This window comes from Pezoporus wallicus, unplaced genomic scaffold (genome assembly GCF_028554395.1).
Source record: "Pezoporus wallicus isolate ANWC-B61680 ecotype Strahan unplaced genomic scaffold, APGP_CSIRO_Pwel_v1 contig_227, whole genome shotgun sequence".
Classification (NCBI taxonomy): Eukaryota; Metazoa; Chordata; class Aves; order Psittaciformes; family Psittacidae; genus Pezoporus; species Pezoporus wallicus.
In genome coordinates this window covers 4,409,120-4,436,668 of record NW_026635704.1, presented here as the reverse complement: position 1 = coordinate 4,436,668, position 27,549 = coordinate 4,409,120, and the positions used below count along the sequence as shown (strand labels likewise).

At 43.2% G+C, this 27,549-nt stretch overlaps 1 protein-coding gene across 1 annotated transcript in view; it reads left to right on the top strand.

Moving 5' to 3' along the window:
- Window positions 1–1,410: 1,410 nt before the first annotated feature.
- RAB31 (RAB31, member RAS oncogene family) overlaps window positions 1,411–27,549 on the top strand; it is a 60,925-nt gene continuing 34,786 nt past the window's right edge. Inside the window, exons 1-2 of the mRNA XM_057397461.1 lie at window positions 1,411–1,594; window positions 26,629–26,708. Of these exons, the coding sequence (XP_057253444.1) occupies window positions 1,556–1,594; window positions 26,629–26,708 (119 nt within the window). The 5' untranslated portion in view covers window positions 1,411–1,555. The remainder of the gene's footprint in view (window positions 1,595–26,628; window positions 26,709–27,549) is intronic.

Genomic DNA, 27,549 nt, shown 5'->3' with positions numbered 1-27,549 from the left:
TCCCTAACCACAGCACTGTCTGTGAATCTCAGTCTCTCAACAGTGGAAAAGTCTGAATCAAAGTTACAGGAGCAACATTAAACTTTGACTGAAAACTGAAAGAAAGGATGGGGGTAGGATGGTGTAAAAACCTTAAAAATTCGTATTTGTAGAGCTAATTACGAGCTGAAATGTCAAGCTGCTTTAAATTAGTTGTGCTTTGAGTGCAAACTGCAATTGTTCTGTTTCAGTGAGTGTATCCTATTTACTTATTGAAAGACTTCATTGTATAACACATTCTTGTGGAAAAGCAATGAGCAGACAGACTCCCAGCAATACTCTTGGCTGTTTGAAAACCTGCTGTGTTTTGTTTCTCTTCACTAAATTCTCTTAAAAGAAATAAATCAAAGCTTAATTAAATCACAAGCATCTCTGCTGAGCGTCTCCTTTGATTTCCCTTTTGACACTCTCTCCTGACAGGCTGTGATACTCCACTAGAAACGCTTTGTGTTCTCCTCCTTGGGGAAAACAACTACTCTGCTCCAAGCATTGCCTTGGCCTAGGATTCGGGAGCTCTGGAAGAGGCTACCAGTGGGAGCAGAGGACCCCATGTGGAACTAATTAGTGACATAATGAACACTACAGCAGTTTATGGGCAGGAAGCTCTTAATGACGTGGCAGTAATCTCACAATGACTAATCGAGATTTCCTTCATTTCCCTTTAGCAATTCTGATACATTAATGAAAAAAAAATAAAATAGAACTGTAAGCACAGTAGAGGTTATCACTTGAAATACCTGGCAAACAACGCACTTCTGCTTTCTGGGGTTATAGCATGCAATTCTTCTCTATAAACTCTGGGACTTTGGGACTGAGAAGAGTGGTTACACACACACACACACACACACACACCCCATTGATTTCAGCCCTAATACTCGCTGTGATATAATATTTAGCATAACTTTTCAATCACGGAGTGCAGCCCTACCATCAACCCAAGGCTGACTGGTGTAACCAAAACCGGGTATGTATTAGTAGGATTGCATAAGAACAGAGTTATTCTTTCAAAGGTTTCTCTTTTAAAGTTATCCTTTTAAAGGTTTATCTGCATATGTAAAGGCAAACTTAAAAATACAGTGGATGGATTCAGATCGTTTCCTGCCGCAGCAGTGCAAACCCGGTGTCTAGACCAACACATGGTGTGTGGGTCTAAGGGTACGTGCAGCCCATGAAGGATGCACAACTCTCTCCCCAGTTGTTCCCCTCACAACACGCGCTCTCCCCGCTCACAACCCTGTTCCAGGGCGCAGCACCGAGCAGAGCAGCTTCTCCAGCCCCTAAAACGACCCGGACCCACCACAGGCCTCTCACAGACGGGACCTGCGACGATCGGCAGCCGGGGGGCAGCGCTGAGGCGGGGCCGGGGCCGCGCACATGTGACCGGCTGCGGCGGTGGGGGCGGCCCCGGTCGCGGTCCCGGCCCTGGCCCCGGTGCCAGAGGGGGTTGTGGCGCGCCGCGGCGGGGCAGTGCGGAGCGGCGGCGGTGGGGGATGTGGAGCGGCCGGGCCCCGGGCAGATGATGGCGATACGCGAGCTGAAAGTGTGTCTGCTTGGAGTGAGTACAGGGGACCGCAGGGTTCGCTTACCCCCTTTCCTTTCCTTGCCGCCTGGCAGGTCGGGACTGAGGGAGATGGGGCGCTTGCTAAAAACGGGAGCGCTTCCAGCCCCTCTCTCTTTTTCCCTCCCGTCGAGAGCTGCGTCTCTCCGTCCCGGGCAGGGGGCTCGCCCGCGGTGGATTCCTCCACGCCGAAACTTGGCACCCGCGCACTGCGGGGAGGAGAAAGGGGGGCTTTGGTGGCCTTTTACGTGTAGGTTATGCCTTGTTTCTGAACTTTTAAAAAGTGAGACGGGCGCAGCGGGTTGGGGGTTGGTGATGCGAGGGGAGAGCCTCCCACAGCGCTCCCCGGAGAGGGGCCGCCGCCGAGCCGGCTCTGCCGGGCGCGGGAGGCGGCGGTGGTGGTGCTCCGGCGGAGGGTCTTCCTCCGGTGCCGGAGCTCCGAAAGGCGTCCGGGAGGGTTTCTCTGCCCGCAGACCCCGCGGTAGGCCTGGCTGTCCTGTCACTCGCAGCGACGGCGGGACGCGAAAGGGAGGAAAGCGGCACCGAAAACGGCGTTTTGGGCGGCTCCTTGTCCCGGGCGCGCTGTGTCACCCATGTGCCGTGTCGGTGCTTTGTTTAATGATTCACTTGTGTTTATTCAGGGCTTTTGCTCGGCTCCTTGTGGGAATGTCCTTTCTGCCGCTGATTTTTCTTCTTTTTCCCCCGTCCCCTTTTTGCTCGGTTTGGCGAGCCCGTGTGTGCGTTTCACATCTGGAGCAGCAATGTGCTTAGCTGTGCAGTTTGGCTCTCCTGCCCCCTCTCTGCCCTGCGCTCAGGGAGTTTAACAGCAAAACTGTGCTCACCGGGTTGTTACAAGCACCGCTGGAGAAGAGTGTCTCCTCTGCTGACGGTTGCTAGCAGAGCATCACTAGTCGGTTTTGTTTAGGCTGCCCAGGGGGGTCGTGGGGTCTCCTTTGGAGACGTCCAAAACCTTCCTGGACGCATTCCTGTGTAACCTGCTGTAGGTGGCCCTGCCTTGGCAGAAGGTTGGACTGGATGATCTCCAGAGGCCCCTGCCAACCCTAACGGTTCTGTGATTTATTGATATATTTAAAATCAAACATACCAAATTACCATGTGTAGGTTAGGCTGCTTTTAGATCCCCATCTCTGTAAGCATTCAGAAAAGTTGCATGAATGAACGCCTTTTAGAGTGAATTCTCTTTCGTGCATTATCAGTGAGTTGGACATTAAAAAAAAAACAAACCAGGCAAATACAGACACTCGAGTTCTCTCTGACTTGTGTTGACACTTACCCCAGACGGAGTGGGTACATTGCCTCTGGAGTCAGTGGCAGGATGTGGTACCAGGGCACTGGAGAGTTCAACCCAAAGTATTTGGCAGTGACCATTCGTCTTTTCTCGGAGAGAATTCCTGCTGCTGACTTTTAAAATGGCACAGAGACAAAATAAATGTGGTTTATACAAACATGAAGAGTCTGTGGTAGAATATGTGGATGTGTCTTATTTCCCAGCAGAAAATCCTGTAATTTTATAGAGATGAAGTTGTCCTGTGGGATGATGTTCCTCTTGCCCATTATTTACTGATGGTTTGTAACATGAAAATGTACTGGAGGTTTTGCAAGGCAATTGTTTACTTCTTTTAAGACAGGAAAAGAAACCTATAAAGCAGCTCTGTGTTACTAGGAGTATGCAATTACTCTGTAGATTCATTAAAATGACAGGGTGGCAGTGGGAACACTCAGGAAGATGTTAAGTGCCTGTAGTTAGAGATGCCAGTAGTTATTGAGATGCTCCTTCTTGTGTTTTAATAGGGTATAATCCTAGAAAACCATCTACTTTTGATCATAGACATCCCATTTACTATGGAAGTTAACACTCTGTTTTCCCAAAAGAGAGGAATCCTTTAGATGATGAATCTCTTCAGGGAGTTCTGACAGATTCCAGGACAGGGAAAGTCCATACCTGTCTGTGTAAACAAGTGCAGACGTTAGTCTGATCTGCTTGAAAACTAGATGATAACTCAAAAATGTGTTTTCAGGTCTACCAAATCTTGGCGGCTGTCTGTTCAGTAGGTCCTGGACCTAGTAGGTTAATCTGCATTGTATCCAGTAGACCCCCTGGTCTGGGCATGTCCAAGTCCCAAGATTACTTCATATGCTTATTAGAAATAGGGATTAAATCAGTTTGTAAACCTGTGTCCCTCTTCACTTCTGAACAAAGTCCTAGGCTGCCCCTCTAAAAGACAGGAGGATCACTGATGGTCTGTGGGCCTCAGCTGTGCAAAGGGCATGGGCGTGGGCAATTTCTGCCACCTCAGAATTCCCCAATGAGGAAAAATTGTAGCTGGCTCAATGTTTTCAAAGCCAGCTTCTCCCACAAGCCCCATATGGCTGTAGGGGGTCTAGATGGGAAGGTGAGGAGAGACTGACAGAGAGAAGCCAGAGCTGTACTCCATGCTGCTGGCCCAATAAGCTAGCCCAGTGCTCCAGGCTCAGTGTTTGGCCTGCAGCCATTGTGCTAGAGGTGGGGAGTAAGTATCAGCTTCTGAATGTAGCCCTGCGTTGCCATGAGGGAACATGGCCTGTAAGTTTTAGTGTAAATCTAGCAAAACTGGGATTTGGGTATCTGCGTTTCACTTCCTCCTCCTCCAGAGTATCTTGGGGTTTTTAAAACTCTCTGTGGGTGTGATGGGAGCGATCTGGAGCAGCCTGGAGTAGTGTGCAAGAAGGGGGTGGTCTTAGAGTTTCTAGATGGTGAAGGTGACACCAGCAAGAGAACCGCAGAGAGGAAACTGGAGCAGGTAAAGGGTAGGTGAGTCAGTTTGGGAGGCAGGCTTTGTTGATGCCACACTTTGTTATTCATGAACTCAAGCATGCTCTGCTCTTTGAGGAGAGATGGTTCCAGCTAGCAGGAACAGGAACATGGTGGGCTGGCAGGAACAGGATGCCTACCTAATTGTGCAGTGCCTCACAGCCTGAGGTGTAAGAGCTGCGGAGGTGCAATTCTAATGCTGTCTTGAGTATGCAAGTGGCCTCAAGCCTGCTCCTGAACTGCTTCCACAGTAAATTATTGCTGCTGGGCAGTGAGGTATCTGCACGCAGAAGATGTTAATCTTTGTAAGTGCAAATATTGAGCACCTGCTCCAAGTCCTGTCTTGTCATCTCAAACTCTTCCTGGTCTCTCGGTCCAGCCTGTTGTTCTCAGCAGTTCTGCCTGTATTAGAGACTACCTCTTCCTGGGGTGGCGCAGGTTTTAGCTACAGCCCAGTTTATGCAGTGAAATGAAGTGCAGCTCCCATTTGACTGGAGTGATGTTTCTGCCCTGAGTGAGCACCCTCCTGAGGGGGTGAAGGAGGAGGGCTGGTGTGTTCCTGAGCCATGCTTCAGTGCTGAGATGTGTCTGGCTGCCAGGTTTCCTAATCTGGCTGTGGCTGCTGAGTGCCATGTGCCTTGGCTCTCAACATTGTCTTTATGTGGGCTGGAGGAGTGATTTACAGCTCTCTGCCAAGTCCTGACATAACTCTGTGTGGCAGCCGCCGGAGGGATTGCCAGGTTTGGGGCTGAGGCAAAGTTTCTTTTCTTTGTCACTTCCTGAGGAAACTTTGACAGCCCTTCAGTGAGGCTTTGGGAGGTGGCTGGCTAACTACCGTCTAAAGTGACTTCCATTACTCTTTTCCTTGTGTTTTTGTTTATTACATTTTTATGCTGTGACTGTTCATCACAGGACCGAAGCAGTTAGGAAAGGGAGAGGCTTAGAGGTCATCCCTTGACCCTAAAGCTCCTCTTCTAACTTTCCTGACATGTTTGTTTTGTTTGTTCCTTAAAAACTCAAGATGAAGTTTTCTTTTGTCACAGGGTTATGTCTCAGAGCTTAACTGCTCTTACTGTGGAAAGTTTTTCCTGAACATAGTGCCTACAGCCTCTTTGGTCGAGACTTCATTCTTTTCACCCCTGTTTGTGTTTCCATTTTCTTGTTCATAAGAAGTCACTTGCTGCCATGTGTTCTGCTAGTGTGCAGTCTGAAGCTGGTAAGCCTACGTTTGTAAACGGAATGACGTTTCCTCTCTGGAGGAGAAGGTTTCTTCAGGTGTTTCTTCACAACTGAATCCCATTTGCTGGTATGGAGAACGGTTTATTACCTTTGGCAATGTCTCATACCTCAGTGTGCAGCTCAGAATCGAGCTCAGATTTGTTTGACATTCAAAGTAACTGGGAATATGATGATAGTTTTCTTAAGGAGAAAAATCTCTGCTTTTCTTACCTTTGTATCATGATAATGTAAAGCTCTGGATTCTGATGGTGGAGAACAAATTCCTATAAGCTGAGCATATGCATGCATCAGGCCTTTCAGTGCAAAACTTAAGTACCCACTCTTCTCCAAATATCTATTACACTGAACGTGTAGGACTGAGAACCTTCTGGTTTGCATTGGTGTTTATAAACGACAACAATTTTACTACTCTTTTGACTCTAAAATGTTTTCATTATTAATGCTCTTAGTGCCTGAATGTCCCAACTCAAATAGGAGCACTGTTGTTAAAAACAGGAACGCACCCCTGGATGGGTTGTACCAGTTAAGGACCTTTCTCCTCACTAGATAAGTGCAAGGGGGTCTACACATTGAGCATCCTACTGAAGACAGTAACGCTACATAGGTGCGGAAGCTGTGCGTGCATCAATGCTGCAGTGCTGTAGCCTAAAACAAAACAAGAGGGACCAAAGTAGTGCAGACATTGAAGGTGGTCCCAAAAACAGAATTGTACTGATGAACTAAATATATGTCCACAAAGTATCTGTCTGAGAGTGGACAGAGACTTGCAAGTGATTGTTTTTTTTCCATGTTAATAGTTCATCATCATCCACTTATTCATTATGTTTATTATGTAAACAAGGAGCTCTATCATGAGAAATTTTTGAATCATGACTTTGCATGGCTGCCTGTCTCATGCAGTCAGTGGTGTGAAGTGTACATCATTGCAGCCTTTCCATCAAAGGAGCCCTCATCTGTGTCTCTTCCATAGCCACTCACTTCTTTGCATTGTGGTGAAATATCAAATCATGTGTAAAACTGGACAATGATTTTTTAGTCCCCAGGGAACTGAGAAGCAGACAGCCAGACACTTGGTTAGCATGACTACATATGCCTCATTTCCTTGAGAAATGGTGTTCTTCCTTGGTGAAGAATGCTCTGATGTTTGCACTTAATTCGTGCACGTAGCACTTACATTCTGCATTGCCCTGCTTTGCCATTCAAAAGAACAGTCTACCAGGGTACTCATGGGGACTGGGGTTGGTGATTTTGTTTGGTTTGGTTTCTTTTTGAAAAATGCTGCATAAAAATCCAGTTACATACCAAGTGAGAAGTGCCTTTTCTCTTGTACCACCAAACAAGTATGTTCAGAAGCTTAAACTAGCCTTTTGCTATTAACTTATAAAATATTTAAATGGCAACAATCAGATTTTTGCAATGTAGACATTAAATATGTAGGTAAACAAGTTCTCAATTTTTAGTAGAATTCAGGGTTTCATATTGACCTTGGCCTTACTGCTTTCCTGCCGTATCAGCAAAACTTCTCTATTTACTCATATCTTCCCTGAAGTTTAGGTGGGATTGCTTAGAAAAGTGAGTAGGCTGGGTCATTACCGGAGCATCCTTCTAGGAAAAGATGAGAGCAGAGACCACATTCTGCTTTCATTTCCAGCAGCACAACCAAACTGGCTTTCTGAAACACCCAAAGGCAGGACTTGAAGCAGGTTTTACTTTCAGTAGCTGCAAAGCCTCTGAAGAGGAAGCTTGCTACTACACATCAACTGAACAGCAGAAGAATACCCCATAGCTGGTGCCTGTGACTGCACGTGATTGTGTCTGACCCACTGATAATCAGCTCTCAGCTCCCATCTGCTGCTGAATGACACCATGCTGTGGCTATTATCCAGAAATCATTTGCAGGCTGTGGCTATACTGTCTCTCAAATTGTATTTATTTTGGTTTTGCTTATAATGTTACCAGTTTGGGGTTTTCTTTAGGTTTCCCCAAGCCCTTGCTTCAGTCCCTCTGTTTGATTTCTTGGTATTGGCTGAAAAATAGTGAAACTTTTGTTTTACAGTAATTCTGAGGAAAAAAAAGGAATTCTTTCTACCAAAATAAGGAAGTTAAATTGGTAATAAACTTTCTTTTATAAAACATGGATGAATGCAGTTTTAGCCCTACTCTGTGAAGTAGTGCTGAGACAGACTCGGTGAAGCAGCCAGAAACTGCATGCAAGAAATGTCCAGGGAAAAGGAAAACCCTCTCATCAGACAATTCCTTTTAACTAGTGTAAGTCAAGCCTTATTAAAAGGCCGCCTTTTATTCACATTTCAAGTATGTTTTTCAAGATCCTGGTTGATGGTACAACTTGTTTCTGAGGCACTGACTTGCCTTATTGATAGGGTATGTTGCAATTGCAGTGCCGTTTGAGGAAGTGGCAAAGTAGGCATTAACTGAGCTGCTCATGGGCTGCCTCTGAACCTGCAGGGCTTTTGCATAGGGGAGTGTATATAAATTACAGTGCTGGTAAATTTGCAAGCATTGGGTTGTGTCTGAGCTGGGTATGTGGGTGCTGTGAGTGTACAGGCAGGATGGACATATTCTGTCTAAAATTGAGTCTCAAGCAACTCCTTGTTGAGAGAAGCATTTCCAGAGAGTCTGGAGCCACAGCTCTGCTTTGGTTGCTCTTACCTGTCTTTAGCCTCCATGCTGTTCCTTCTTCCAAATGCCATTTGCCGCCAGAGACTGTTGTTGATCATATATTTCCTGGCTGTGTTCCTGTTTGGAAGAGATCGGGGCAGGCACCATGCTCTTCGTTTCCTACACTTTGGTTTTGAGGGGGAAGACAGAGGGGCGAGTTGAAGTGGAACACAGCTGGCTTTAGCAGGTCTGCTGGGTTAACTCCACCTTACCCTCGGAAAACAAACTGTGGAGAGCAGCTTGTTTCTCCTCACCTTCAGTGACACATCACCATCCTGGCTGTGGCTGCTCTGGTGTCCCTGGAGCTTTCTGCAGGGGTGCTGTGAGGACAAAGGTGGAAACAGCTTATCCTTGGGTAGTGCAGGCAGGGAAAGGAGGGCTTGCCATTTCCTGTCTCTCCTGGAGTTTTTTGCACTGGTGGGCTTTCCCTGAAGGGAAAACCTTAAGGTCACTATGAGCTCAGTGTTCATCCTGGTCTTTTCCTTCTTGACATGGCCTGGTATTTCTAAATGCTTAGCATGTGAATCTTTACAGCAGATTTAAGCTGGTTTGCTTTTTCCCCTCTACTTCCTTTGGACAATGGGCTATGTTATAAAATATATATAAAAAAAGAACCCTAGCTCCATCCAGTGCTAATCATACTGGTGGGTTAGATCACCTCATACATCCTCTGCTCCTTGTCAGGGTTTGTTGTGCCCCCACTACCTTACCCTTACAGCTCAGGGGCAGCTCATGTGAATATAACTCTTCAGCCCCTCACCAGAAGGTGTGCGAGAGCTGCCATGGGGCACGCACTGCTGAAGTAAATGAGCATAAAAGGTGGTTTTACTCACATAGATGTTTTTCTTCTCTCTGCCTAACTTGTAGGGGTTGAATAATGGCATAAGGGTCGAGGTGAAAGGAAGTATTTTAAATTTCATCTCAGCTTAACTTGTAATACACCAGGAAAGAGGACATGTTTCAGTTTTCTGCTGAAACATCTTATACAGCCTTCCTGTGAACACTTGCAGATTTGAACACCACTGTGCGAAGGCAAATCCAAGCTTAAGAAAGCTGTCAGTGGAGGTGGATGGAAGGCCAGCTTGGAGCAGAGCCTTGTCTAGGCAAATGCCAGTGGTTTGATTTACAATCTCCAGCCTCGTGGGGCTGCTTGTGAAAGCTGAACAACAGGCAGTGGAACAAATGCTTTGTATTTTCGCCTGGCTATTTTTAACCATAAATGCTAGTTAGTGTGTGGTTTTTATATTTCTTGGAGGAGCTGGTAGAGCAGTTACGGTTTTGCGCTTCTTGTTTTGGACAGAGTATGTTCTTATTTGGGCAACATGTGGAAGTACATGTGCCTGAAATCCAGCTACTAAATACTTTGTGTCCCTGAGTTATTGTTTCCTCCTCTGTCAGCAGAGCAACAGGATGCTGCAGACGTCATCGGGTGTCCCGGTTTGACTGGTCAGCCTCTGCCACACACAACAGGGGACTAGAAAAAACTTGTAAGGGCAATCTTACTTTAAAATGATAAATATCAGCCTCTTGCAGTGGCTCACATACAGGGACTCCCTGAAGCAAATCTTCCTTCACTTTAAAGCCTGTTTACAGAGCCAAAGTGAGTTATAAGTGTTTCTTAAAGTGGGGTTAACTTTGAAAAAATAATTTTTTGTCCCATTTAATTCTGCAGCAAACAAATCTTAGTAAGTATTGGTAGGTTCTAATGGTTCATCAGCAAAGCTGTGCTTCTGAGCAGTGTGATGTGTCTGAAGTGATTTTCACATCCTCCTATGCTCACTGGTGACCTGTGCGATACAGCGGGCATTGGATTAGCTTTAACATTCCCTGGCTTATGCTTGTCATCAGCAGTTGGTACCTTGTCTCCAGGATTGTGTGTTCTCCAGATGCGCCCATGTGTTGCTTTAGAGGCAGAAGAGGAATCCTTAGGTATTTTGTCAGTATCTGGTGTGTGCCAACCCAAAGAAGCTGTAGTAGGGATCCCTGGGCTTCCCAAAGACTGATGTGAAAAGCACCCCTGAGAGGACTCCCTTGAATGTGTCGTTTGACACAAAGGCTCAGCTTGGCCCTTGGGATGTGAATTCATTTTTAACTACTTGACTTAAGGGGGAGAAAATATGTTATCACTGTGGTTAGTAATTGAGGAATTGGAAGCATATTAACAACTGAAAAATTTGAGGTGTTTGCCCATGTGCAGTCCCAATTTAATCTCAAGCAGCTTCTGCTGCCTGTGGAAGCAAATACTATGTTTATTTGCTTAAGACAAGTCTTTGTTAATTTAGAAGAAAACCTCTCAGTGACTGACACACACCACTACCAGCCTATAAGGGCACACTTCTGCTTTGTAGCTGGATAAATCTCGTGGTTGGTTAATTCCTGGAGGGATTTAGGAAATGACAACAGATTCTCTTTATAGAATAGGAAGCCCATTATCCTGGCTTCTTTGGTTGCCCAGGGAAGCTGTGAATGCTCCATCCCTGGCAGTGTTCAAGGCCAGGTTGGACAGAGCCTTGGGTGACATGGTTTAGTGTGAGATGTCCCTTCCCATGGCAGGGGGGTTGGAACTTGATGATCTTAAGGTCCTTTCCAACCCTAACTGTTCTATGATTCTATGATCTTATTTTTCCCTTACTGTACTAAATATGTCTATTTTAAGAGTCACAAAATCAACACTTTCAATGTATCTTGTTAAAGCTGATATGAACAGTAAGTTTCCAACCACATTTAGTCCAGAAGTCCTTCATATGGTGCATAACCCATTCTGACTTCAGCCTTTGCAGTACCATGCAGTCTTGCTTTTAGGATATTCAGTTCTTGAGTGTGCTGCAAACATGCTTTTTCTTACACTATCCCTTAAGTCAGCATTTTTCATTTTTTGGATGATTTCACTGTTGTTAAAAATTCAGGGAAAGTTGTACTTCATTTTTGTCTTAGTTTGCCTGAATGTCAGTGAAGGTATTGAACATTCTCCCCCACATTTAATGTCTTCAACTGTTGCAACTCCAGCAGCAGTGTAGTTTGTGTGAATAGTCTTTTGTCAGGCAATTGTTCTGTCCTTTGATAGCTATTTTTCTCCCCCTTGAATGTTCTGCTTTATATTTTTTATCTGCAGAGTGTGCTTGAAAAGAATAAATGCATGTTTGGGTATTATACAGACACTTGAAGCACATTTTATGTGACAAAACTGGCAGCTATATAAATCCAGATAACACAATTGCTGATATAAGATTATGTTGTTGAAACCCTAATTTGGGTAGCATCCTTAAGCACATGTTCGATTCTAATCATTGGGGTAATCCCTCTTCAGCAGTGTATGAGGGTACATCGTTCAGCCTTTGCTGAATGGACTGAATTGAATCCCAAGCTTGAAGCTCAGCACATACTTTAATGCACAGCTGAATGCAGGTGTTGTGTGGAGGACAAAGAGAAAAAGTTGATGTAAATTAGGTATTTCAGATAACACAACTCTTGAGCAATTCCTGACGTTTAATATTAAAAGCAGGTAAGTAGCTCAGTTTTACCTCTCCTTGATTTTCAGCATCTGGTAGACTCTTTGGAGATGTTTCTTTGTTTGATCAGGTATTATTAAGCTGATCCAGAGTTTTGTGGCCAGGTTTCCCTTCTCTTTTAGGCTGGTATGGAGAAAAGCAGAGAGCAAACCTTTGGCACTTGTATTCTGTTAAGTCCAAATGTTTAAAGTCTGTCTGAAGGACGGTGGTAATCCTGCAGTCTAAAAAGTTTTTCAGGAATAGTTCTAAGTGATGACCTGTATTAAAAGGAGTGTAAAAGTCTGCATAGAGGAGGTTTGGAGAAACAAAGGGGTAAAGAAAGACTAACAGAGGAGGAGGAAATAGAGGACCAAACCAGAGACCAAGGGAAAAGCATTAGAGGAGCGTTGTGGGGGATTGAGGAACACAGAGGGAGGGAATGGGGAACACAAGAGGGTAAAGCTGGAACAGGAGCAAGGGGAAGAGAAGCTGAGAATAAGGAAACAGAAAATCATACAGAGCAAAACGATGAAGGGAGTATAATAAATACAAAATAATAAGGTGTGGTGAAAACGCCTGCCACCACTCCCTGGAGTTTAGCCTCCAGTTTCCTTTTTTCTTCTTTTAAAGCTGTAACTTTGTCTTAACGAGCATTGTTTCATTTACATTTCAAAGCGCTTTTGTCCAGCTGAACCTGCAGAATTGTTGTTTATATTGCACTCTGTCACAGATCTGAAAGGAAAGGTCTAATGTCCAAAATCCCTGTGCCTGTCCTTCTGCTGTGTCTGGGGTCTGCGGGAGCTTTAGGCTCAATCCCACGCTATGCTAAACACTCAAGCTGTGACTGACGTACTGAAGTAAGTCCTGAGGGCAACTCTTCTGTACCTTTGGAAGGAAAGATCAAATCCACTCTTCTACCCCCAACTATTCTTGTCCCCTGAAGAGATGTCCTTAAATGTACTAATCCTTACGGTTTAGCATTCCAATTGAAATTCTCCCAGTGTGTTTTCAGTTAAGATTTGTGAAGTCTGTACACTTTTGACCATTTCTGGTTTCGGATTTGTGAGTGAAGATGAGAAGAACTGGCCAGGTGAATAAACTCTTTCTTCTCTGAGTCAGTTTTAAGTTGGATATTTATGTCCTGGTTATTCTTGTGGTGAAGAGATGAAAGTGCCTTAACAATAATAGCAACAAAACCCATTTTGGCTCATTTTAAAGGACTTTCCTTAAAAAGCTGAATTTTGTGGCACAGGTTTAGGAGTTGCTAGGTTTAATTCCCGGTGAAATCGATGTGAGCTGAACACATTAAAGAAATCAGCTGCTGAAGGGATACAGTCTTGCGCCGATAATGTCTTCCATTTATGAGCCTGTGTGGTGCAGATAGCTTTACTGTCATTAAGTTCATGACAGCACACAGTAAATCCACAGATAAAGCCCTCAGCCCTGTGTTTTATTATGCTGTGCTTGCTGTTACCTTTTCTGTTTCCTTGCATGGTGACAGAGGGGAAAGCACCAGGCAGGCAGGTCTTTATATGATGCTTTTTAAAATAAGTGTTGATGTTTACTGAATTAGGGAAAACTTTAGATCCAGACAATGGTTGAACATGAAATCACTATTAATCTAAGTTAATTAAGCATAATAGTTTAGTGAAAGACTTCTTAACACAGGTTTAGGTTTATGCAAACCTCTGGCTGTCTCTTGCTAATCCTGTGTATTGATTCAGGAAATTAAATCCCCCAGCTTCAAGAGTTTCAGACCTCTCCTTGATGTCATTTAGTGTCCATAGAGATGTACATTATCTACATGTACATGTTATTTACATTTAATTATAGGTAACAAACAATGGCAAATTCCAGTAAATCTCAACTCGCCTCCTTCCCCTGTGCCCCAGAGGAAGGAACATGTTTTAATGCTGGCCAACCTTTAGACTGGATAAGGGAGAGACTACCTGAGACCTTTCAGTGATCATTTGCAGACTGCTGATTTTACAGGTTGTTGCGTCAGCTAAAATCATCTGGTAAGCAGAGGCAGAGGTTTTGGCAATAAAACCAGGAATGAAATCCTTAGCCCCTGTCCTACCCTTGTGGTGTTTCCTGAACCCCTCAAGGTGGCTGGTATCTGGCTGCCTTTGGCCAGTGGAGAGGCAAGGAAGAGTTTTTTGCCTCTGGCTGTTGGTGGGTGACATACCCTGTACTAGGGCTCTGCTGATTTGGAGCAAAGATCTGGGGCCATGAGGCTGGTTCCTATTTCTCAGGGGAAATGGCTTTATATAGCTGCACCCTGAAACTGCCTCCTTCCTCTCTGTTGCCCATTGCTGCAAAAGAGAAGGGATCAGGCTTTTTTTTTTCTCCAGGACTGAAGTTTTCAACTGGTATTTCAGTTGGCACTCATAATTTGTGTGGTTTTTTTATTCCTCTTTGGGATGAAATGCCAAATTAAAAAGTTGCAGGTGAGGTAGTTCAAATCATGAAGGGAATGTCTGAACATTGAATTGTGTTGCTTACTGAGCTTGGACAGGCAAATTTGAAGGTAATTCAGCCTTTTAACAGATTTTCCAGGCAGCCAGTGGACAATTTTTATATTACTGAAATGGAAAACTGAACAAGAGCCATTTCCTCAAATGCTGTATCTCATTGTTATGAGTATCTTTAATTGCATAAGAGCCACTACCTTCACTTAATTAAACTACTTTGGATTTGTAGGCAGCCTGGAATATGAAACTGTAATGTTTTGATTCTCAGTTCCAGACTGGCTGGAAGATTTTTAGTATCTTCTATGCAGGGACAGGTAAATGACACTAACAAGCCATGTATTTTGAAATTATGGCCCCTAATGATAGGATTTGTCAAAGGGAAGTGACAGGGTGTAGGAGTATGAACAGAAGCTTGTGTCAAACAGCAGTTCAGGTCAAAGGTTATCTCCTCATATTTTTTGTCATAATTTTATAAGCTTCAGCAGCTGCAAATACATGTGCAGGAGGTTCACTTAGGAAAAGAATTTGGTTTGGAAAGAATAACACAAATTGTTATCCCATTTTTTTGCTGCCAAACTGTACTCAAAAACAACATTTGTCAGGATGCTGTTGCCTAACATGTTTACTGAGCTGTGAAAGCCTCCGGTTATTTATGAATGCAGTCTGAAAATTGAATTTAGTCTCTCTGATCCCTGCCTTGCACAATGATGATGGATGATATTAAACCCGGTTGGTATGCTGGTGTGTGTGCATATGGCCAATAGAGATAACAGCCTCTACAATCAATACTTGTTATCATTGACAATGTGAGCTACAGTGACTTGTAAGTTACTTCCTTACACTTACACTTATCCTTTACTTAATTTTTCAAATTCAGAGCCAGTTATCAGGATTCCTGAGCAGATGTTATTCACACAGATCTTTAATGTACTTTCAATAGGAATTTATCTGTGGGAAGAGTAGTACACTGAGTGGACTTTTGTAACTGCATGTCCATCTTGAGATAGGGAGGGCAGGAGGAGGATGGCAGCCTGCAGATGTTAAGAGGTCTCCCCAGTTTGTCCAGAAAAGAAACTCTGACCATTTGAATTGCCAAAATCAGGTATTGCTGTCACTAAAATGACATAGGTATTAATGTATGACTTGCAATTTTTCTTTGTTTGCCTTTGCTTTATTTAGTTCCTTCTTGTTGAGGTTTCACATGCTGGAGAGATATTTTAAGCTTGTTCTTGGTTCCTCCTTTGCTGGCAGGGGAATAATGTGTGGCAACCATCACTGTGGCACCATAGCAGGAATTTCCCATGGTAAACCAAGGCTTTCATTTTTCCTCCTCACCTGAGAAATGAAGTGGTGAACATGGAAGTGATCATATTCAAGTGTCTGTGATGGTGCTCAGGTGGGAAATCAGTGAGCCAGGAACACGGAGAGGTCATTAAAGTGAACTGGGGTGGTGGGAATGAAGAGGTGGAAGAGCATACTATGAAGTGTAAGACAATATGCTTCCTTATCACGGGGCATATGACTGGGTAGGTTTGCCTGCTGCTCTGTGTTATGCTGTGTTCAGGAGGATTCTGTGATTCAGTGATCAATAGAAGGCAATTAGAGGAATTTCTTGTTGGACAGTAGCGACTTTATGGAGTCCCTCAGCCAAGAGTTTCATTTTGGTATGAACCCAAGATATTTCTGTGTGGCATGCAACATAATTGATACTGTGCAGGTTTGGATGTTGGGTGTGTTTTTGGATTGGGTTTTTTGTTGTTTTTTTTTTCCCTTTCATTTCATTCCTGGTTCATTAAAACAGTGATTTATGTGTGGGTTATGGGCATCCCTTTGCAGCTGCCACTGCTACATTCACACCACACTTACTGTCACCCAGGCTGCACAAGGTGGTAACAGCAGTGGAAGATGCCTCTTGTTTCCAAAGGGGAAACAGTTCAGACACTCTTCTTTCCATCTCATTCTGCCCTACCTGTCTAGTTCTTGCAACTCCGTCGTGCAGTCCTCTCTCACTCCTTACCCAGGCTGTTGGTTCCCAGTTTAGCCAGTACTCCTTCCTCTTTTCCTCCTGTCCTGCTATGGCAAAGTTGACCGGTTTCTTCTCCCTTAGTAGCAGGAGTCACCAGGTGGTGCTATTTCCCAATTAAATGCCCTACCTTGCATTGCAGCACAGTCCACTAGAAAGGTTTTACGGTGTTTGGTTTTGTGATGGAGATTTCCTTGGTGTGTCAGGGAGTGTGAGGGGACTTGCATCTTGCCGTGTGTTCAGTCTTGAGGCATATTATGAAGCAAAGGCGTTCCCTGTGACTTAATCAGCCACTGCCTCAGTTCAACACTGAGGTCCCTGGAAGGGTAGACTGTTTCTACACAGCTCGTGAGTACGCTGTTCTACTCAAAAGCTGCTTTACTGTAGTATAAAGCATGAGCAAGTCTCACTAAGGATATCCTCAGGCTTTGCACTGTTGAACTGCCCCCCTTCCAGCAAGAGGGTTTTTTGCTTATTTGTTGGCATGTGCTGCTACTCCCAAGGAGATGTGTGTGTGTCTTCTTGTTTCACCTTTCATCGTCTCATCTTCTTAGTCAGCTGGATTGATACCACCTTATTTGCAGCTGCTTTTTATGGATGTCATGCTCTTACTTGAAACTGCCGAGGCAGTTCAAAGCAAGGAGTTCAGCATGTTGAGCAAATAGCCAGTGCCCCCAAAAGCCACAATTTGAGATGAAGGAATGCAAATAAACACCGAGTTCCCGTATTCCTTTTCACCAGACTAAGCAATTCTTCTTCCACTATATGCTGTCAAGGGCATAAGAAATTAATTGAGATTCTGTTTTTTGATTTAAATTTCAAATCCTCCATTTCTCTTGGCAGTTCAGCTACTGTTCTGAATTTGATAACTTACGTGAAGAGGGGGATGAAATGTGTAAGGAATGACACAGAGAACTAGCTGGAAATTTGATGTGGGGAAGAAGTCTCTAACTATTAATAAAGATTGAAGGCTGTTATCTTTGCCATCCATACTCTTACTACTGTGGTGGTGTGGTTATCTTATACTCTGTACAATAAGATGCTGTGATTAACCATAGATATCTAAATTAGAGTATGGGTTTGGGTTTTTTTTTGACTGAAGCACATGGGCTTTAAAAATTGCTAAGTTAGACATAAGTTAGAGCATAGTAGGCTGCAGTTGCTTTGTTGTTATTATTTTTTAATATATTCCACAGAGTTGCTGTTCCTGATTCATGTTGCAGAGAAAGGAACTGAGGTAGCTGGAGTACTGACCCACAGGCTATGTATTCTTCATGAATTACATTTCTGTTTTGCTTTATGGTTTGTTCTATTTATTTTCATTCTATTGGAGTTATTTTAAAGAATAGCTCTAAAGGAAGTTTCTTGGATCTCCCTTTCCCTCTGCAGCCCCCTGTCTCGTAGATAAAGATCGCTTTATATTCCCATGCCAACTTTACATGCGTAAGAGTTAGCAGCTCATGGAAGAGCAGCACGGTTTGTAAGCACTGGGTGAGTAAATGCGCAACAGCCACATGGGCCACTTTGTGATTTCTTGGGTTGTAGATAGTTTAACTGACTGCTAATCTTGCCACCCACTGCTCATGCAGTGTAAAACAAGGATTTGTTCCTTACCACTGATCTAATGCCGTAACAGTCTCTCTCTTAAAGCACTTAAACAGTTCTTTGCCACTGTGCTGTCTGAACATTTTACAGCTATCACCGATCTAAATCCCCGTAATGCTGTTACAAGGTAAAATCAAGTAATTGTTATTTTCATGTAACAGCTAGTGAGGTGAGAGTGAGAGCCAGAAATTCCTGTGCCAAGTGCAGTCCTTGCAGCACTAGGAGGAAGGATTGTATTCTGATATAACAGGACTATCTGTCTCTGTGAACAAGTGGTGTACTTCTTAAGTGTAGAAGGAGCTAGAGTTAATCTAATTGTAATGTGCACCTGAGGAAAAAGCCTATTCTGTAGCAGATTTGTGCTGCTCAAAGCCAGCACTGGCCTGAAATTACACTAGGAATTTGAAATGATGTGTAGGGTTTTTCACTTGGGAGAATTGACACAGACCATATTAACTTTATAGAAGTCATATACCGACTGACTTAAAAGATAACCATTATTACCACATCTCATGAGTTTAAAGAAGGGCACGCAATGAACAGAAATGCAGACTGGGATGTTCTTGTAAGGTTCACACACTGACAGATGACTGAAAGAACTGTGGTGGTCCCTACTGAAGAATTGAGATGCTGCAGGATAATCCTTCCCCTCAAAACATGGTTGCATTGAGATCTGTGCTGGGAGCTGCGGGAATTCGGTTTCAATGTTCAATGGGAACACTGCTGTTCATTTGGCGAGTACTCCTAACACAGGAAGGTGCATGGCTGCACATCAAACTCCTGGAGGCCAGGTCTGGTTCCAGTTCTTCCTTTTCAACTTTGCTTTGCAGCCAAGTGCCCTTTGCAGAAGCTTCTTGTATATCACTGGTGGCATAAGGCCTCACCTGATGTCATTTGGAGCTCTTGCTGTAGAAGTACATTCTTAAGCTTGGTAATGACTAAAGTCAAACAATGAAAGTAATGTTGATGGGGGACAACAGATCTTTTATATGGGAGGACCTGTCAGGGAGTTGAAAAATTGTGCTGATGCTTTGGGAAGCATGTGTGCCTGCTGGGCCAGTTCTGTAGCTCTGGAAGGGGGATCCCAGCAAATCAATGGGCAAAGGATCTTCTCTGAGAATCATGTTGCTCACAGAGGAAACAGTCTATTTCTCATTATACAGGGTTGTAATGAAAACCGAAATTTACAGAAATAATTTGTGTCCTGAATGAGATGTGTAGTCTTTTGACTGTGGACTTGAGGTTCTTCAGCCTGCATCCCTCCAGGCTGAAGCCTTAGGCAGTTTTGTATTGATTAGTAAGCCACTGTGTCAGTCTAAGAGCTGCTGTCATATCTTCATCTGTATGCTTATGGAGTGGTGGGATTTGCTTGCTTGATGCATCTTGCAGATGGAAAAACTGAATACAGCAAGAAGCTATTTGCACTTCTTCCTAGACACTATTCTGTGGTGCATGGCTGCATTTTTGCTGGGACAGACCTGATGCTTGGCGGATTCAGTTCAGTCCCAGGGGTGTCTCTGAACCCAGGTCTCATCAAAGGTATTGCTCCTTACAGTGTTTTCAGACAAGTGAGTAATACCCAAACACAGGGAGGGACAAATGATGTGTTTAAGGCTAGCAAAAAGTTTATTTGGTAGAGTAATTCTTGGATTAAAGTAGTGCCCATGGAAACTGTGATCAGGAGTCTGTTGTGCATAACTCTTCCTTGTATATTCATACAGTTGATAAAAATCCAAAGCCAGTTTCAGATGCTCTTCAAGCTACAGCCTTCCAGAGCAGCTGTAACTGGATTAGTAAGACATGGAAAGTATTGCAATGCTGCCTGCATCTGATCATCTGAGTAATGATTAAAATGTTAATGGCAGGCATAGGGGTCTAAAGAAGGATGTGAATTGCAAAGCTTTGTTTCGTTGTTCACTTCATTATTTTTTTACTTCCATTGGGATTTAAAAGCCATAATCCTGTACTCTTGCCTTACCACATCATGCGCCTCTGGGTTAAGGACTGGCATCTCCAAAGGCATTGAAGATGCAGGTTGGATGTCTCAGTACTGCATGCCAGACCTTGGCTGAGAAGTGACGTTCATCCGAAATACCAGTTCATCTGAGATGCGAGCTTGACAAGAGCTGAGCATACATTTCTGCAAAAGCCCAGTGGTACTTCACAGTGCAGGCCTAGCAATTTGTTTGATGATAGCTAATAAAATGCTAGCCATCTAGTAGTGCTGCGATGTGATTATGCTGCTGCAAATTTTCATATTCCATCAAAGTCCTGCTGAGCATAATGGGAATGGGCCAGGGAGATTCAACTGTAAATCAAAACTAAAGCGTGGCCAATTCTGACAGTGGAAAGAATGGCTATTTTAATGTGCAGAAGCTGAACTGCCAAGTCAAAACCAGCTGTGCTTTACAGAGCTACGAGTGAAAGGTTTCTCTGCATTTGCAGTTTTGGTAAGATTTGTTGATTATTTTTCTTCCCCTAAATTTAAACCATGCCTCTGTACCTCAGATCTGCTTGGCCAGTTGCAGAGGTTTTCAGTGCCTTTTTTTTGCTATTTAAAGTATCAAATGCACTGATGATTATGGACAGTTTTTCTCCTTTTTGGCACCTTCATATGAATTCACATGTTTTAATCTGTACATCTTAATTATTCCAACAGTGAAAGTTCTACACTGGGCAAGGCAAGGACCTCTCCTTCTTCTCTGCTTTAGCACTGACAGGAGTCAAATTGATGTATCAAAGACGAGAATTTAACTTGGGAAATCTTGATCATAAACTGGCTCCTCTGTTATTTTTCAGTTAGTAATGAACCAGTCAATAAATTTGTCTGGTGGCATGAATATGTGACAGGGAGCCAGGAACTGCTGCTTCTCTTAATAATCAGGGGTAGCCAGCTTCCTCTCTGAGCAGATCCTCCTCCAGGAGAGTGGGACAGCTTTTTGACTGTACCCTTGTTCTGTATGTTTGATCAAGCCTTTTTCATTTCCTTCCACCCCTCAGATGTGTCTGACCGATGACACAAGGCAGCATTATCTCACTGGAATGTGCAGAGAAAATCATTAGTGAGCCAAATGTGGCCATAGTTGTTTCTGGTGCGTACACTTATTGTACCTCTGGATGCTAGTCTGTTGTGAGAAAGCTTCAAAACAGCTTGCTGGTAGGCTTCAGTATTGCCTTCTGCTTGGAACCTGAGTTTCCATCGGTGTGAGCAGCATTGTAGTTCCAGCTGGTGTGCTTGATGCTATGCCACAGGAGGCTCCCCTGGGGTTACACTAGGTCAGCCCTGATGGCATTGGTCACACTCTTGAAACCGTTGTGATCAGGGATCCTCAGAGGAAGGGCTGAGCTGCCAAATCCTCATGATGCTTTGAAGTTAGGGTGGGTTAGTAGGTCAGATTTTGGGGATCCCCAGCGCAGTAGGGCTCTGAGGGGCAGATACATTCCCCCCTGTGAGCTGCAGGAGAGTCCTACTGATTTCTGTGGAAGCCACGTGAGCTGTGGGGTCAGTTTCTTGCTTATGCGAAAGGATAAAGACTTGTCACTTTCAAGTGCTTCTCATATTATTGTTGAAATAAAATCTGCTTTACCTGTGTTTTTTTGAGCACTTGGTGTTAATACTCGCCAGATTGCTAGGGCATGATTGTTCTTCTGATATGTAAGACTAATGTATGTTAAACCCAGGCAGTTTTAATGAGACCTCTGCCTGTAGATCATATCTCAATGAATCTTGGTTATTACAAGCAATGCTTTCGAGAGACAGACACTTTCAATTTGTAAAAATCTATACACATTGAAATACCGTGGATTGAATCCTGGCTTTATCTAAGCTGATGAGAAAACTCCTATCTTTCTGAAGGAGCCATGTGTTGGATCCCTGTTTTATAGAGATCAGTTCTCCTTTACTTCTCAATGCAGCTTTTTGTGGCACCCATCTCCAGGGTATCTCAAGCTTCTTTTAGATCTGAAATGGGAAGTTAGTCATGAGATCTGTGGTGGTTACAAGCCAGATGTTCTTTTATTTTTTTCGTACTTCGCAAGTGGGAGGACAGAAGGGAGAACCAAACATGTCCATTTTTATGTGAATGTGCCATTTCCTTGTGTGAAGTACTGTCTAGAATTCTGGTTTTATTTACTTTTTCAAAATCCTAGAGACATAAAAGGATTTTTGCATGTTTTTTCCCAATTCTATATATATTAAAAATGCCCTATGTGTTAACATAGCACAGAAAGATTCTGCGTAGTCAAGAATAAAAAAGCTCTTGCAGCAGTGTGCATAATTATAGGGCTGCTGTTTAGTCATCAGTCACGATATGTGTGAATTTTTTGTGAATTCATCATTTATTCTGTTTCAGATGTAAACAGAATTTACATGAAGAGTTTAGTTTGTTCAGCACAATAGGTCTTGACCCATCTGAATCTATTAAAGGCTATTATAATACTAAGGCTGAAGACTAGCATCCTAATCAGGGACATGTTCACAGGATTCCCTTCAATTTGGGAGAGTGCTTGGAGAACCGGGTCTTGTGGTTGTGCAAAGATATAAATGAGACATCCAGATTTAAATTAAAGAGCTACATTTTTCTGCATTAGTTTTTCTGTCACAATAAGTGCATCTGAAACAATGAACAGAAGAATATACTGACTGCCTACTTGTAATGGGAAAATGGTTTTCTTTTTTGATATATTGCTCATATTGAACTTCTGCTTTCTTTTTTTTTCCTTTTTTCTTTTTTTTTTTTTTATATAATCTTCCTCTGTGCTGCTGCAAATCAGCCAGAAGAAATCAGCAGCTCAGTTGTTGATTGCCTGCAAATGAGTTGCCAGCATCCTGCAATTCTGCTGGCTTGAAATACTGTCTCATCTCCTTTACAGTAGTAATGAGAGCTGAGAAGAGCCAAGTGGGGTGGTTCTCCATGAGCAGGAGTGTGGGTGGAATCACTGTGTTTTGTGGCATGCTGCTCTCCATTCTAGAGCTCTGAAAATCCTCCTGCCTCAACCTGTGAGTAATGGAATTTAGAAGAGCAGAAATTGTCTTTTCAGGTTAACGGGTAAAAATCAGGAAATAGTCATGCTTGCACTGGTTCCTTGTATTTATCAGAATCATCTGATACGGCATCAGATTTCCAAATCCATTTTGCTGACCAGTGGGAGATTCTGAAGTTGTAGCTACTTGTGAAGTAGTAGCAATTTACTTACTGTGGATTATATTTTTACTCCTTCCCTATCTCCCCACTCCTTTTGCTTATCTTGGTACAATGCTGTTTATAAGTGGTATTTTGTAAGTGTTCTACAAGGCTTCTGGAGAAGAAAGGAGAAAAGCAAAGCATGCAGTTGGTCCCATGACTGGATTATCAAATGCATCACGAACTTCTTGATTCAGAATAATTGTTTTATACTTATTCCTTTCTTGACACTCCTTTCATAGAGTATGCTCTTGATTGTGATGAGTCAATTTGTAATGCTGAAACCCTTGGATTTTCCATGGATAAGGATTTTTCTGAAGAATTGCAGTATCTGTTCCTTGAAGTGAGATGTAACTCCTGTGATCATGCTCTCAGTTTCTGAAACTGGTCCAATCCACTTGGCTCAATACCACTGTGACCTTTTAGATAAGACAAAATGTTATTCCTTGGTGTATGTTTTATGTACACCAACATGGAGCGAAACAAAAAAGAAAAAATGACTGGAGCATGTAGAAATCTGGTAAAAAGCAGAACTTTGAGAACTAAAAAAAATCAATTCTCTGCATGCCTAAATATTACACAGGCATGTGGCTTGGTAAGTCTGTTACAATTGTTTGAAGAAAAAGGAACAAAACCGATCAGTCCCTCAGATGTTAGAAAAAGAGATGCATGTAGAGGAAGATCATATAGTAAAGGACAAAGCAGATGGTAGGAGGAAAGCTTTGTACAGCCTTAGCAAGGAGGTTTAATTTCAATGCATTGCTGAGAATGAATGCCTTTTCTGCTTCTTTGAAGCAACCTTGCTTTCCTTGACTTCTATGAGATTGACTTGATAGTTCCCTATTGTCAGTAAAAGATAAGGTCTGGTTAGCAGTGAAAGACTTCTGCTAAGTTTTCAAGTTATATCATGCTCATACACCATGATTTTTTTTGCTTTCAGGCAGGTGAGGGTCTTGTTTGATGGATGCGAGTACAGTCACATGGACTGCCTAGGTAGTTTCAAGTCCTGTGATGGAATGATAATCACTGCCTTAAGTAGGAAGCTTTTTCTCTTTTACTTCCTTCCCCTCTGTGCTGTAATTAGACTCCAGTAGCTGGCTATTTGTATCCTCCAGGAAACAAAACAGAAGCTGGGAGTGCTCATTTAACTGAACCCCTTGGTGCGATAAATTGCCTGGCTCCTGGAAAGCACTGACCACTGGCTGCAACAGTGGTCGTCCTAAACCCAGGCTTGTTTGTGGTCTAAATCCATTGCTTTCACTGGAGTTACACAAGGGTTAAATTTAGCTGTCTCAGTAGTCCAAGCAACCCGAGGAGCAAAGTGTACGAATGCCTTTCAGCTTCTTGAGGGCTATTGGTATGCCTGGTGTATGCTTAACTCCAGCCATGCTCGTTGTGAGGGATGCGAGAGCAATAGAAATGTTTAAAGTTCCTTTAACATTATCATGAAACGTTAGTAAGAGCCATGAAAGATGAAGAGGTAAGAGTTTCCAGGAAAATGAGCTAAGCTTTAATCCGCACTTGTGGATGTCACATCCCTGCCAGAGAATCGGCTTCTCTTGTTCAGGAGCTGTAATTGCAGTTGCCCTTCTGAGTGACCTGTCAAGGGAGCCGAGGGATGCAGATGAAACTACAGCATCATCAGGTCATGGGAGTCAACGTATAGTTTAGAATACAGTGGCAGAAACTGTCTCCCCACAAGAGGGAAATGTAATTTCTTGCACCCAGTGGATGGTAGTTCTGGTTTCTCCACAACATGTAAAATCTGGATTAATAATTAGATCCTCAGTTTTGGTGCAGAGGACTTTTTGTAATGTATTTTGGCACCCTGGTCTAGTAATTATACAGAGATGACCGCTGGAATTGATAGTGCAGGCCAAATTTGGGAATAGCAACAGGATGTGTTGCTGCTGTTGAACAAAGGCTACGTGGCTGTTTTTATATACAGTTCTTTTTTATGGTCCTCTCTTAGATCTTTTTTTCGTATTGATTGAACACAGTAGATAAACAACCGTCTGTGTAGCATGAACATTTATTAGGGCTTTTAAGCTAAGGACAGCTTTGAATTAAATATGAGAGTTTAAATGACAGTTTTCTAGTAAGTGGTGTCTATGAAGACTTGGCTTGCAGTGGCAATACAGTTTCATTTAAGCATGGTAAAAAGAAATCTTAATACAGGCTTTGTTTTCATATTCAAAAAGAAGATAAAACACTGGAAAGTTGATTACAGGAAAGGCAAAGGCTTTTTTGATTTTTCATATCTATGTAGTTAAGTGTGGGCAAAGACTGCATTTTGTAATATGCAGCTGTGTGCATGGTGCTCTCAACAAACTGTATTGTCTTGTCCTGGCGCTTTCTGAGAGGTTTGTGTAAATTAGTCAAGTGTCCTAAAACGTGGATTCAAATGGAACTGCCAGGTGCAGTCTGGTAGTTCTGCAGTCACTTCCAATGAAATTAATAGAAAACTTTCTGTTGACTTTTCAATGACTTAGAGTGGACCCTGGGCTGTCGTTGTTAATGTCTTGGAAAGATCAGGATCGATTTCCTGGCATCCTTTTCATCTCTAAGGAGGCTCTTTGCAATTCTATGGGAGACATAGCAATATTGCTATTCCTCTTCCTTGATAAATCCCTGTATAATTTTAAATTGTTCTACTTGTCATCCAAGGCTTTGTGAATAACAGAGGCAAACTGAAAAATGCTGAATTCTGGGGGAGTTGTTGGTATCTTAATTGCCTGAATTAGTATTTCTGTATAATGCCAGGCTTTCCCCCACTCCCAGGTTATTCTGAATTTTATTCCAGTACTGTACTGCTGTTGTTTTTCCTTCCTGATTGTGGGGAGAAGAAAAAAAGAGACTGTTCCTGCAACTGAAAGCAGTCTGCCACACTGCAGTGTATAGAGCAAGTTGTGTTGCATTTAAAGTAATGCTGTTTCACTGCAGTGTAGTAACACAACCTGCATGTGGATAGCTCTGGGGACCTACACCTTTGGATTTCTGCCTTTTAAAAACCACCTGAAGCCTCTGCAAAGTTTCCACCAAGCAGGCTTGTGTATCTTGCCATGAAAAGGTTTATTCCAGTAAGTTAGCACTGTTGGTGTTGTTTGGTGTTAATAATCTGTTTTGGGAGCATATTTGGGCTGTCCTTGCAACAGGTCAGAATGAAATTATTTCTCTGGCTTTGCTGGGTAATGCACCACATCTCTGAAAGCACAGGATTTTCTTGTGCAAGTAAATGGCTGTGCTTGAAGTACTACTGTCCTTGCACCAGGAATATAAAATCCACCCAAAAACATACAAGGTTTGGAGAGAAGGGAGTATTGGGAAGAGGACCAGGGAGCTCCATTCACAATGCTGACCTTTGAAAAGGGTAATCCTTATGCTCACATTTCTTCTGAAATGTTTAACCTGCCCCACTGGCCACGAGAGGGGATTTAATTTCTCAGCTTATATTGGGCTATTTCTTCAGGTGAAGTGTTGATATGTAGGCTCCTCTGAACTCACTGCCATACTTTCCTTTATTTTCAGGATACTGGGGTTGGGAAATCAAGCATTGTTTGTCGATTTGTCCAGGACCACTTTGACCACAATATTAGCCCTACTATTGGGTAAGTACCACGCATAGTATCTTTTTGCTTCTATATATTTTTTTTTTAACTCACAGCCCTCTGTTGAGCTTCTTTCTTTTCCTTACTTTCAAGTCTGTGAATACTGTATATCTTTTCCTCCCCAATTTATCAATCTCACTCAACCCTTTACTCTCCTTTAATGGCTTTCAGCTCATACTATGTGTTTGGAGAGTGTGGGACTGCTCCAAACCAAGTCTGCTCTGCTCTCCCTGCTCTGGGAATACAGAGGGTCCCTCAGCTTACTGGAGCATAGTCTTATTATGGAGAGGCTAAAACAGCTCTGCCATTCTCCTCCTGTGAATGGTGTCTCTTGAAATAGCCTCTTTTCCTGACGCTGTCCAGAGCCATGCGGTCTTGGCTGGTGTTGTGCATGGCCATGACTTCAGGCTGTTCTGTTTTGTTTTTCTTCACCCATCTTACACCAAGAGATTCTTAGATGTCTTACTCAGCTGCTGTCTTTTTTGTCTTGTCAAGAGCTTCCCACTGTAGATTGTATTTTGGACCTTAGGATTAAAGTAATTTTAGCTCCTACTGGTCAATGAGGTATCAAACCTGATCCTGAGAGCTTAAAGAACTGAAACCCCACATCCCAAGAGGCTGTGATTTGCACAATGACCAGGGCACCCCATAGAAGGGTAATGGCAAAAGAACCATGGAGAGCCCTTGCTGACAGACATGGATCTGTGTTGTGTGCACTGCCAGGCTGGGCTGGAATATGGACAGTGTCTTCCCAGGTGTGGACATGCTTTCATCTAGGTTTGGGACGTATCACGTTATCCCGCCTTTCTCAAAATAGGGACAATGCAATTTAAGTATAGTT